Consider the following 13,446-nt stretch of genomic DNA (forward strand, 5'->3'; position numbering starts at 1 on the left):
AGACAGATGACAGCTGTGTGTGAATCAGGGAGCAGGTACTCCAGAGACACTTATTCTTAGGCTTCCCAGTCCCCAGAACCATAAAAATGCAAATGTGAGTTATGAAAGCATTCCAGTCCGTGGTGTTTTATCTCATTTGGAATAGATTAAGGGAATGTTTAGGGGGAATTTGGGGGCAGACCATTTTAACCTGCAGAAGCAGAAGAGTATGCTATCAAAGCAGACATGGAGATGACATCTCACTTTTTAAAAAAAGTATTAATGGCTCCCAGTACCAGTAAAAGGTGATGACAAGGATCTGAATTCCCCCATAATGAGCCAGGAAAAGAGCCTCTGCCCCAGGCGTATTGAAAAGTGGTCCTAAAGCTATCAGCCCCAAGAAGGCTCTGTTGTGGTAATCCAGACCACAGGGACAGCTGCCTGAGGAGGATGATGACAGTAGCGGGTGAAAGAAATGAAAACCTTTCGACTTAGCTATTAGAAAGACTCTCTAAAGGAGCTTTGGATAGAGAGGGGCAGGAAGAGTGAAGAGTACCTCCTGGATTTCTAACTCGAAACAACAGAAACCGAGGAAGCAAGAGGAGAGGTTGGAAAGTTGCTTAGTCAGTAAAGTGCTTCCCACACAAGCTGTGGTCCCCGGCACTCACATAAAAGCCAGGCCGGGTACATGCCTGCAATCCCAGTGGTCAGGAGGCAGAAACCTACCCAGACACAGATGTGTATCATGTATGCCCCCACACGAAAGGTAGAAAACAAAATAGGTTTGAAACTTGTGGAAGAAAATGATTTTTAACCCCCAAAGCATAAAAAACATGTATATTATGTAAAGTATGAAAAAGTCTCAAAACATTTTATTGTGTCAATTTTGCATATTTTTCCATGTAAAAAAGGTGACATGAGAATGAAGAACTATTGTTTATTCATTTAGACAAACAAGGTTCAGGAGCATAGGAAAAATTTAATGAATGATAAGAAAAACATTAGTATGTAAATACTGTTTTTACCCATAAAATACCACTTTTATTCTTCTAGGGGGATGATCTTTGTTTTGTGGTTTGGTCTGGGGAGGGTGCAGGGTGCCATGATAGAACCCTGGCTGATTGGGAACTCATGTGTAGTCTAAGTGGGGTTAAAACTGAGAATAGCCCGGGTGACATAGCATACCTTTAATCCCAGGAGGCAGAGGCAGGCGGATTTCTGTGAATTCGAGGTACAGAGCTAGTTCCAGAACAGCCAGGGCTGTTACACAGAGAAACCCTGTCTCGAAAAACAAAAAACAAAACAAACAAAAAACTCAGAGTAAGCCTCTTGCCTTCGCCTCCCCCTCCCAGGTACTGGGATTACCACCATGCACAGTCCCACACAGCTTTAGTCTTTCCTCTTTTAAGGATAGGCTCATTTGTTGGTTTGCATGTGTTTCTGTGACTTTGTTGAGAATATGTGCGTGTGGCCAAGAAGACAGCCAGCTGAACTCCTCTGACTGCAGATCTCTGGGAGGTAGGATCTCTTTCTGAGCCTGGGGTTCCTGTTTTCTCAGCTAGGCTGGAAGTTAGAACACCACAGAAATCCTGTCTCCACCATCTCTGGAGCTATGGCTACAGGCATATGCATCACAGCTGACTTATTTTGTGAGTACTGGGATCTCAACTGCAGTCCTCATGACTGTGCAGCAAGCACTCCTAACCATGGAGCCATCTCCAGCCTTTCAGACTCCATACACTTTCATTATACCTCGCATTCATTCTCCAAATATGTAAGAGTAAAGGAGCTTGTCAATCAGCCACAGTGCCACATGCCTGTAATCTCAGCACTCAGGAAGCTGAAGCAGGGGAACATCTTCAAGTTCTAGGTCAGCTGGACCGTATTTCCAAGACACTCAAAAGAACAGATATCACTTTCCTTAAAGTTAGTGTGCTGCATTCTAAACAAACCGACCCACCAAAAGACAAGAATAAAAACATGATTTTTTAAGTTGTATTAAATACATGCTTTATAGTTATAAGCACAGTTGAATGAAATTAAAATAATGTATAACCCAGTTTTTACTCAACTCACAGGCAATGCTAAAAGCTAAGGCTGCATCCTATTTGACTTCACTACAGGCTTTGTTCAAAGACCTAGAATGAGGACCTTAAATACTAAGAAGAGTCTAAAAGATATAAACATCTGCACTTGTTTTTAAATGAGTTATGTAAAAATTAATCTTGGAAAAATAAGGGAGGAAAAAATAACAAGTTTAAGATATCACCGGCTATAAACTCAAATATCCACATAAAAATAGAAACATATTGGAGGTCAGTGAGATGGCTCAGTCAGTAAAGGATTTTTCTGCACGAACCTGGTATTCTGAGCCTGATCTCCAGAACCCACATAAGCTGTGAGAAGAAGTAACTGACTCCACAAAGCTGTCCTCTGCCCTCCACACTCCACACACAAGCAATGGCGTGAATACTGCGTGCGCGCACACACACACACAGGCACAGCAAAATTAAAAAATAACAACACACTAGGTACAGCATGTGGCACTACATGAAAGATATTTACTTAGTTTAAAAATGCATTGCTTCCATCTCGCCTCATTTATCATGCTGCTCTGAAATTACCCTCACTTCAGAGTCAGTGAAAACCATACTTTAATTCTCTTTAGTATAAATATTTCTTTGAACTTGTGTGTCTCCCATCCCTCCTAAAAATTACCCACTTATTTCACAACACTGCACACAGACACTACAAGGCGAGAGACAGCAACCCACAGGTATTCTATATGTATTATATTAATAAAATATACCTTGAACAACAACCTGGCTGCCTGGGACAAAGAACTGCTGTGTGCCATCGGCTGATTGTGCTGCATACTGTACAATTGTAGCACCTGGCGGAGGAGCTCCTGAATTTGTCATTGTTAATGCCTGGAGTCCCTGAACACCATCAGTTCCTGGGTTAGAAATCTGGATTGTTCCACCTTGGGCTATAGCAACTTAATAGAAAGAAAGAAGAAATATTAGAGAATTCTGCGTTATTGGAATCCCATATTGGGAGAATACAGTCTACATACTACCACTACTTCCACTGTTACTTTCCTAAGTGGGACTAGTAAGGAATATTAGCTTCTTCATCATGGGGAGAACTTTATAAAAGATTATGAACACAAATTATTTTATTTTGGTTTTGCTGTTGACTGTATTTTCTATTTAGGTCTTTTTATTATTCCTAGAGTCCACAAAGTTTCCTTCTAGGTATCTAACCCACTCAATTATGTTTTAATGTGTGTGGATGCACTGCCTACATGGATGTTTTGTATGTATGTTTTAATGTGTGTGGATGCACTGCCTACATGGATGTTTTGTATGTATGTTTTAATGTGTGTGCATGCACTGCCTACATGGATGTTTTGTATGTATGTTTTAATGTGTGTGGATGCACTGCCTACATGGATGTTTTGTATGTATGTTTTAATGTGTGTGCATGCACTGCCTACATGGATGTTTTGTATGTATGTTTTAATGTGTGTGGATGCACTGCCTACATGGATGTTTTGTATGTATGTTTTAATGTGTGTGGATGCACTGCCTACATGGATGTTTTGTATGTATGCTTTAATGTGTGTGGATGCACTGCCTACATGGATGTTTTGTATGTATGTTTTAATGTGTGTGGATGCACTGCCTACATGGATGTTTTGCACCACATGCACCGCTGGTGTTTGTGAGGTCAGAAGGGGGCATTAGAGCCTCTGGAACTGGAGTTACATAATTGTGAGATGCCGTGCAGGTGCTGGGAATCTAATGCCGGCCTCCAGAAGAACAGTTCATGCAAACGCAAAATCCAGCTCCCAAGTATTACAAATTCTTTCATATTTTAGTTATAAACAACATTCTGAGAATTTGGAAGTGGTCAGTAACACTTCCATCGGGCACTGCAATTATATTAAGTCTGTACTTTACATCACCTAACTACATTTCTGATCTATTGTTAGACGAAAGGCAGTTTTAAGAGTTGAGATGTCTGAAGCTCAGTGCGGTGTGCGTGCTCGGATCAGGAACCGGGCGGATACAATCCCAAGCTCTCACAGAAAGGGAGGGTGGGAAGGGCGGAGGGAGTAACTCTCAGTCAAGGTTTCACTTAATGAAGGTCTCAAACTCCAATCACAGAAATTGAATTTTCTCTTTTTCTTAATTTTTCAACAATACAATATCAGGGTTTTGGAGCAGTTATTAGAATCCTGAAGTAAGTACCGAATTACTTTTGGCTTTTTTCCCCTTACTTTCTTCCTTTTTAGTATTTTTTAAAGTAATTTTTCTCATAAATTTTGTTTTCATAATATGAACAGATTATAATATTAAGGGTCTGTTTGGATTTTATTTTCTGGTAAAACCAAAATATAATTAAAATTGAAATACATAATTTTATAAATAAAACTGAAAACACTACACCCACCCCCCACAGCACACAAACTGCCATGGCAAAAACATTTCCAGCGATAAATCTCTTTCATTAGTCATTCATATTTTATACCGACAGGGCTGCTGATTTTGGCATTATGAAATGATAGAGGCTCTTTCCATCCAAAAGGGAATCTACTGTTGCAGAATAAAGTTTAATGCTCCAGAGATCCTGGAAATGGGCCATCTGTAGTAACAGATTTAAGCAGAAACTTCTAAGGAGCTAAAATATCTAAAGATAGAAGAATAACTTACTTTCAATAAGTATCGATCAAGATTAAAAAGCATGAAAAATAAAATATGTCTGAATAAATTTAAATATATATTTTATTTTAGCCTTTAAAACAACCAACCAACAAAACTTATCAACTCAGCATGCTGGCAAGTGCCTGTAATCCTAGCATTCTGGGAGACACAGCAAGATTGACATGAACTCCAGGCTGGTCTAAACTACAATGAGACCCTGTGCTGAAATAGCAAAGTTATTACAGAAAGCCTTCAGCAAATATTTGTTGTCTTGAGTTTTGAGGTGGGGTCTCAAGCAGTATGCTCCCTAGACCGAGCAAATGACCTTGAACTCTTGATCCCCTTGCCTCTGTCTCCCCCGTGCTGGGATTATAGGCACACACTACCTGTCAGCTGTGAAGAGCTCTTTCTATCATCCATTTCCCCTGCCTATTCCCCTTCTGCGTCACTATGGGGGCTGCGCACATCTGGAGTATTCACAACAATGGAATGGACTAGCAATCATGAAAATAAAATACCTTTCTATCTCCCAGTCATTTTACTCTGAGAACCCAGCCTTTTACGTTTTTTATTTTAGTGTGTGTGTGTGTGTGTTCCCTCAGGTGCCAGATGAGGGTGTCAGATGGGCTGAAGGTAGAGCTACCGACAGTGTAAGCTGACCAAGATGGGGGCTAGAAGCTGAGTCCAGTTCTTTGAAAAAGCTGTAAGTATTCCCAGAGGCATCATGTCTCCAACACAGATCTAGCCTTTTAATGTTTTCCTGAAGTAACTCATACAACAAAAGCATAAGGCTTCTTTCTCTTACATATACATATCTGTTAAAAAAGTATAGTCCATACTGGTTCATGAATGTGGACTGAGATTCAAGCAAATGAAAAAGTGTCTTCTAAATTTAGACCATACTTATTTTCTTATTATATCCTTAACAACATTATATAGAATAACATTTTAAAGTTTCGTTAAATTTAATTAAAATTGACATTATAATCATCTAAACTCTACATTTTCATTTTTAGCTGACTCAACTTGATACTATGCTCTCAGTTCACAGTAGTAAAGGAATAGGATAAGCTACTACTGTTTTAATTACTAACAACATAAACTGTTTATAACCCATAATACAAGGCCATCCAGTATCTACTGGCTGAATGTTGAACACAATGACCTTAATTTAAAAACAGTTTAGATTACCCTGCCTATGCTGTCAGCACTCCGGAGGATGAGGCCGAAGAATCCAGAGTTTGAGGCCAGCTTTTGCTAAGACTTGTATCACCAGAATAAAACGAAGCCTGTTTGTCCAGATGAAATACAACTTATTTATTTACTATGTATCTACAAGTTAATTTTAGATGGTTATACAAATATCTTTAATATGCATTCTCGTGTAGTCAGAGATTTAGTTTTAAGTAAATATTAACCCCGGTCTGGTTTCCCACAATTCACCACACACCATGGGTAATACCAGATAGCATGATAAAACTTATCTGTTTGTCCAAATAAATATACCCCAAACATTTCTGGGACACAAAACTATGACAGAAATCTGTTACTTCCATTGCTTATTAGCACTACTTAACTTTCTATGACAGTGATTATTATTATTATTAAAGGAGGAATAACATTATTTATGAGATGAAGAAGGTCTCACGTCTCAGCCTGGCCTTGAACTTAATAAGCAGCTGATGATGACCTTGGATTTCTGAGCCTCCTGCCTCCACTTCTCAAGTGCTCAGATCAGTGGAATATACAGATGCTTGTAGTTCCAGGCCATACTGGAGATATAACCAGAGCTTCATGCACAGCTGGCAAGCACTCTACCAATGGAGTTGTATATCCCAAAGCCCAAAAAGCAAATTTTCAGTCCTATATAATTGATAAAGACAGAAAAGATGAATTTCAAGAGTGGAAACCTGGCCAAGCATGGTAGTGCACTCGGGAAGCGGAGAATCAGGCAGACCTCTGTTAGGCCAGCCTGGTTTACATATTGAGCAGAGAATCAGGCAGACCTCTATTAGGCCAGCCTGGTTTACATATTGAGCAGAGAATCAGGCAGACCTCTATTAGGCCAGCCTGGTTTACATATTGAGCAGAGAATCAGGCAGACCTCTACTAGGCCAGCCTGGTTTACATATTGAGCAGAGAATCAGGCAGACCTCTACTAGGCCAGCCTGGTTTACATATTGAGCAGAGAATCAGGCAGACCTCTACTAGGCCAGCCTGGTTTACATATTGAGTTCCAGCTAGAGCTACATAGTGAGGGAAAAGCTTCTGAGCAAATCATCAGAATTCACTCAACTTAAAATAAAATCTGAGCTCTATTCACTTGATTCATGTATCTTTTTATTCTAAACTTGTGCATAGAAGTAATTCAAATGCATAAGCATGTAAAATTTAAGTAGATGTAATTCAAAACTACTCTAATTTCAAACTGTAATTGAAAGAATCAAAACTGAAATCTCACAACATTAATTTTTTTTCTTTGTTTTGTTTGGGTTTTTGTTTTTGTTTTGATACAGTATTTTTCTGTGTAGCTCTGACTGTCCTGAAACTATATAGGTCAGGCTGGCCTCAAACTCAGAGATCCACAAACATCTCTGCCTCTTAAGTGCTGGGATTCAAGGCACGCTTACTATGCTGTGTCACCCACCATGCCTAGCTCCACTACCAAAAAAGGAAGGGAGGGAGGGAGGGGAAAGGAAAGGAAAAGAAAAGGAAAAGGAAAAAGGAAAAAGTGGCTTTTTGAGACAGGGTCTCACTACAGAGCCCTGGCCATCCTGTAAGTCACTATGTAGACCAGGCTGGCCTCAAACTCACAGAGATCCACCTATTTCTGCCTCCAAGTGCTGGGACTAAAGGCGTGCCCCACATCTGGCACGATAGCAGGAGTGGGCTAGTGGCAGAGAAGAATGCCTGAAGCACAAGGCCTTGGTTTGATGCTCAGTGCTGGAACTGGGTATGGGTGCAGAAGAAGAGGAAATAAGGAGAGAGAGACAATAGATTGTGTGTCTTAAAAGCTAGGGTAACAAGAAAATATAAATCAGTTACCATGAGAAGAGCAACACAAAGATCAAAAACACATACATACATGACATTAACTACATAAATCATTTTGAAAGTAACTTGGGAGGATGTAAGCAATGTCACAGCTAAGAATATACAAGTAGAGTTTCTTTAGAATGTGCAAACCAATTGCCTTTATAAGAAAAGGGTTAATTCATATGAGTATCCTAAGGTTCCAAATTCTTATGATATATAAGTACATGTACAAAATGTCATAATAAAACTCATCATTATATATAATTACTCAATATTAAATATAATTAATATAAGCTAATAAACATTTTAATTCTGGATCCTTTAAGCAGTTCAAAATATACATACTTGTCTTTTAGGTGGACCTTGCATATCCAGAAAAGATGAGTCATAGGTTGTTAGTAAAACACAGTAGAAGAGAAAACATGGCAGGCACATCTAGAAAGAATAGTATGAAGTCTTGGGACAGCCTTTCGCTGGGAAAGGAAGCGTTCGGTGTACCAGAGTATGGGTTTCATTTTTCCCAGAGAAGAAAATGCATTAAAACAATCATCTGGGGCTGGAGAGATGGCTCAGTGGTTAAGAGCACTTGGGTCCTCTTACAGAAGACCCAGGTTTGACTCTTAGTATCCACATGGCAACTCATAACTGTCTGAAACTCCAGTCCCAGAGGACCTGGTGCTCTCTTCTGGCCTTCTCGGTCACCAGGGATACACATGGTGAAGAGACATACATTCATGCAAAACCACCCTTACATATAAAATAAATATTTTTAAATTCCAATTAAATTTAAGACATTTAATTTTCTTTTCACTTTTGTTTTTATGAATTCTCTGTATATTTTAAATGTTCTATGCAGCAAGTGACATTTTTTTGCTAACACTTTCTCCAATTTCATCTTATCTCAGGATTTTCCCCTGAGGTAGAACAGCTTTTCCAAACCAATTGACCTTGTGCTGGAGAGCAGAGCCCAGGCCTCACACACACCACACCCCTGGCTTCCTCCATTAGACCAGGATCTGTATTCCTGGCAGAGTCTCTGCAGGGGTAGCTATTTATTTGGTGCTGAAACAATAAATCTTTCCCTGTTCCTAGTGAAAATAATATCTGGGGGATAAACAGTAAATAGAAGCTAAGAATGCAGCTCAGTGATAGAGCACTTGTCTAAGATGTACAAGGTCCGGGAGGGATCCCTAGGACTACAAGAAAAACAAGAACAGGAAAAGAAACTAAAACAATAAGACCAATTTCTAACAAAGATCTTTCAACTATTAAAAATATGGTTTGGGGCTAGGGAGATAGCTCAGTGGGAAAAGCACTTGCTGTGCAGACAGAGGCCCTGAGTTCCCAGCACTCGTGGGAAAGCTGGGCATGGTGCTACACATCTGTCACCTCAACAGTCACTGAGATGAGTGAGTTCCAGGGGCTCACTGGCCAGAAAGTTTTGACAAAATGGTGAGCCCCAGATGAGACCTTGACTCAAAACAAAAGGTGAAGAAGCTGTACAAGAAGACATCCCATGTCAGCCTCTCGTTTTTATACTTGCATGTATAGGCAAATATGCCTGCATACATATGTGCAGACATATACATAGATACACAGAACAATTTTAATGTAACTATTTATACATGGGAGAAATTAAATAAATATATTTTTATTTCCTCAGTTTGAGTACTCATATCACAATTAAGATTATGAGGGTGATTCAAAACAATGCATAGAAAAATATCCAGAAATTCTAGTCAAACTATTCCAGAAGCCAAAGAATACTAACAACTATTTATATTCTTAAATATTTATATATAACATAAAAGCATCAAAACTCACACAGTTTTACTTGCTAAGAAATATGATTAATTACAATGGATTTTATATGTATATAAAGGTATAACATAAATATTCTCTTCTAATTGGCGTATAGAAATTATTCTTGTGGGACAAACAAACAAACCAAGTAGCCGTCTAGTTTTCCCTGGACCTCCTGATTCATCCCCCAGCCCTGCATCTTACAAACAGTGAGCTTACATGCCCGTGTGGAAGCTGGTGCCAGGAGCTAGGAGTCATGGCTCAGAAGCTCCTTCAAGGAGGGTTTAACGAGCATGGAGATTCTCCAGCTAATCTACACTTCTTTGTCTCATCCCAGTGTTTGCTCATCTTTTTCTCCCCAGTTTGACCTATTCTTTTCTTTTGTCTTCACACAAGCCCCATGGTTTGACCACTGAACTTATTCCCACCTCAAAGACTAAAATCTGAGGTGCCTCCCGACCGGATCACGGAGAGAACTAATGCAGTCGCCAGCATCCTGCAGCACACTCTCTCGAGCTTCAACAGTATTTTAGCTTTCATTTCACTATGTCACATTTTGTAGTGATGATCTAAGGAAATTAACCCACAGCATCAACTTCCCTACTCCCTGTAGCTAGATCACTGCTGTCATGATAAGTCCTATGTAATATCAGGCTTTGCCCGAGAAATGCCAAGATTACAGCCTTTTAGCTCATCCCTAAAACTTTAAGAAGTCTTAACATTCTTTCAGCAGTGATTACCAACCTTTCCCTGTCATAGCTCAAACAGAAAACAATAATGTGAACAGCCCACTAGGAAAATGGGCAAAGTTGCTCAAGGCTGGGTCTCAGGAGGTTCTAGCCTCCTAGGCCTGTCCAGCTGTCCAGGGACCAAGAGCTAAGGAGCTCTGCCCTCCTGGAATCTGGAATTGTAGTACAGAGGCACAAAAGCTGACAAGCTCTGGTTTTCAGTCCTGAAACATTCACTACACCGTCCCAGTGGACCAAAGAAACAAAGATGGAAACAAAAGGTCATAGGAATTGTCTTAACAATCATTTTGAACATGTGCATTTAGCATCCTGTACAGGGTGTGAATAAATTACACCCATCTCGGACAGGTGTCATGATGGAATCTACCAAAAACTACCAAAGGATTTAATTTAATATGGCAAGCAACTATCAACACAGGAGAAATTCTAAGAAACAAACAACAACAAACCCTAACAGCTTCGTAAGAGCTTTCCATACACAAAAGAAGATAATAACATGTTTTAATAGCCAAGCCTTGAAGCTTTGGGGGTATTAGTACTTTTTAAAAGGAAAAAACTGAAAATGTAAAGTCTTTGCATTTTGACGTAGTATTTAACATCACACATCCCCAAGTACCCAAGCAGCAGCTCCCCTGCCTTCCTTTCTTTTCCTTTACTTTGTTTTCTAGGTCCCACAGTTCATTATCAAATTTGTTTATCAATTATCCTTTGACACGGGAAAATGGGAAAATAATTAGTGCTTTAGTTAGAACAAAAAGCACAGAAGTAATAATCCATTAAAATGCACAAGACTAAATGCCAATATATCTGTTTATTAGAGTTTCCAGTAAGTAAAGTCCAAATAAAGTGATCTATCCAACTGCTATAGTTTGAAAGTTAAATCTTTTTTGTACTTTTAGAAAAACTGCAGCACAAATTAACAGAGTAATGAAAACAAAAGTACATTTGAAACACAATTTAGAAAATATATTTACCTCTTTCCGATAAATTGTAGTAAGCTATTGGCAACAAAAGCCAACAACAATGAAATACAGACATTTATAACATGAAGACAACAAAAACAGGAACTTTAAAACTTTTACTTGAGATGAATATAAACATGTAAATAGAAAACCATCCCTTTAACTTTTAACCATTTATCTTTCATATCTAGCAACAAAGACCTTTACTTTTCAGCTGCCAGTACAAACATCTTACTGCTTTCCCTTTCACATGTACTTTTTTTCTATGGCACACAGTTGTTAACACTGTACAGCTGACAATAAAGCATTCAGATGCCCAAGCCCACGCTGCTTCACTGTAACTAGGGAAGACTTAAAGCTAGCACTGTGTCTATGGAATCATAGCATACATACTGTATTGCCCCGTGCTAGTCTGATATATGCTAGTTGGTACTGCCATGGTAGCAATGTTAGGTGGTGTTCCTTCTTCCTCTGATTTTTCTTCTTCAATCTTGGGAATACCAGGCACATCAGAGGAAAGTTCATTCAGTATTTTTCTAAAATATAATTTAACAATATAAGCAATTAGGATATAAAAAGAAACAGGAAACAGGAAAGCTATAAATAATAGTTGTTTTTCTCTATAATTATTATACCTATTGGGGTAAAAACATTGCAGGAGGAAAGTTAGTTAACTCACCTATATGAGGGTCTTCGTGAAAGAATTTCTCTACGTTTATGAGAATCGATTACTTCTGAATCTGCAGAATCATCTGTCTCTGCAATTGTTGCTACCTATAATACAAGATTTTCTGAAACCCATCATAAAATATATGATCTTTATCCTCATTCAAAAAATGGTGATTAAGAGTCTGCTGGTAGAATTCAGCTTAGTGTTTGTGTGAAAAGGAAAGCAAAGAACGGTACAGATTGTAAATACTACATAAATTCAATGGAAAGAATATCTGGCATACCAAGTGAGGGTTCACAGGAAAGGGAAAACATCAAACACTTCAGACCCAAAACTCCAAACCTGAATTGTTTCTGTAAGTCCAGATAACACTGAGTGAGACCCTAACAGAGGTGGAAAACTACCCAACTTAGTGTTTTCTTCACACTACCACTGCTGTAAGCTGAATATAAAAGTCAGTGATTAGGTAGGCCCAAAGGAGAATGAATACTTACGTAGTAAACAAGTCAGTAAACTGGGCTTATGAAGAGAAGGATTTATATTATGAAGATTATGTTAGAGTTTAAAGATTCTGAAGTCAAAATAAACTTTTATTTAAAGGGCCAGTAAAATGGGCTCAGTGAATAAAAGCACTTGCTTCTAAGCCTGACAACCTGAGTTCAGCCCCAAGACCCACAGGGAGAACAAATGTCCACTGGTTGTCCTCTGGCCTCCAAGGAGACACTTAAGTCTACGGTTTAGGAGAGATGAGTTTATAAAACTTCCTGTTAGGATTACATGAGAATGTGATGTGCAGAAAAACTAAAAATATCAAGAACAAAAGCAAGACCATATAGTTCCTGCTCTACAACATGGTGAATACAGTTAAGAACAGTGAGGGTCTGGGGGGAATGTGGCTTAGTGTAGAGTGCTTCCATTATGCATGAAGCCATGTGTTTGAACCCCAACACCACATAAAACCTGGTGTGGTGCTGTATGACCATAAACCCAGTATTTGAAGGTAGAAACAGGAGCATATGAAATTCAAGGTCATCCTTAGAGACAATGAGTTTGAAGCCAGTTTTTTTTTCTCTAGAAAAAGTACCAAGAAGGAGGAAGAAGAGTATTGGTATATTTTTCTCTTGAAAATTCCAAGTTTGTGTAGAATTAGCAGATTTAGCATTTCCAGTATGAAAAAAATGACATAAAGTAATATATATTTTAATTAGCCATCTAGTCATGCCACTATATATATACTTCAAAACAAAATGTTGTTCAGAGCAAATTGATAAAAATTGCTTACCAAGTAAAAATATATTAAAAATTCATTTCTGACTTTAATAGAAGGAATATATAGTCTTCAATGCATATATACAGGTGTGTATTGTGTATACACTTACATATATATTCATCCACAAATAAGACACTTCTGGTCATGGATACAATACACAAAAACACACACACAAAAAACATAACTTATTGAGGAAAAACGTTGCCCTATATGGTGATGTATCATGTATCTTACACTGGCAATACATTTCGCATAGCTGTCCGAAACT

General features: G+C 38.7%; 1 protein-coding gene across 10 annotated transcripts in view; it reads right to left on the minus strand.

The window, feature by feature from the left end:
- Crem (cAMP responsive element modulator) overlaps positions 1-13,446 on the minus strand; it is a 79,880-nt gene that overhangs the window by 17,001 nt on the left and 49,433 nt on the right. For 7 of the 10 annotated variants that reach the window (XM_075970672.1, XM_075970675.1, XM_075970676.1 and 4 more), the window contains 2 exons: positions 11,918-12,012; positions 11,632-11,774 (listed from right to left, as the gene is read on the minus strand). The exons of 2 other annotated variants lie outside the window; for them this stretch is intronic. In XM_075970672.1, coding sequence (XP_075826787.1) covers positions 11,632-11,774; positions 11,918-12,012 — 238 coding nt within the window. Of the gene's footprint in view, positions 1-2,788; positions 2,978-11,631; positions 11,775-11,917; positions 12,013-13,446 lie in introns of all 10 variants that reach the window. One more of the 10 variants, XM_075970690.1, reaches the window with a different exon arrangement.

Source organism: Microtus pennsylvanicus, chromosome 4 (assembly GCF_037038515.1).
Source record: "Microtus pennsylvanicus isolate mMicPen1 chromosome 4, mMicPen1.hap1, whole genome shotgun sequence".
NCBI lineage: Eukaryota > Metazoa > Chordata > Mammalia > Rodentia > Cricetidae > Microtus > Microtus pennsylvanicus.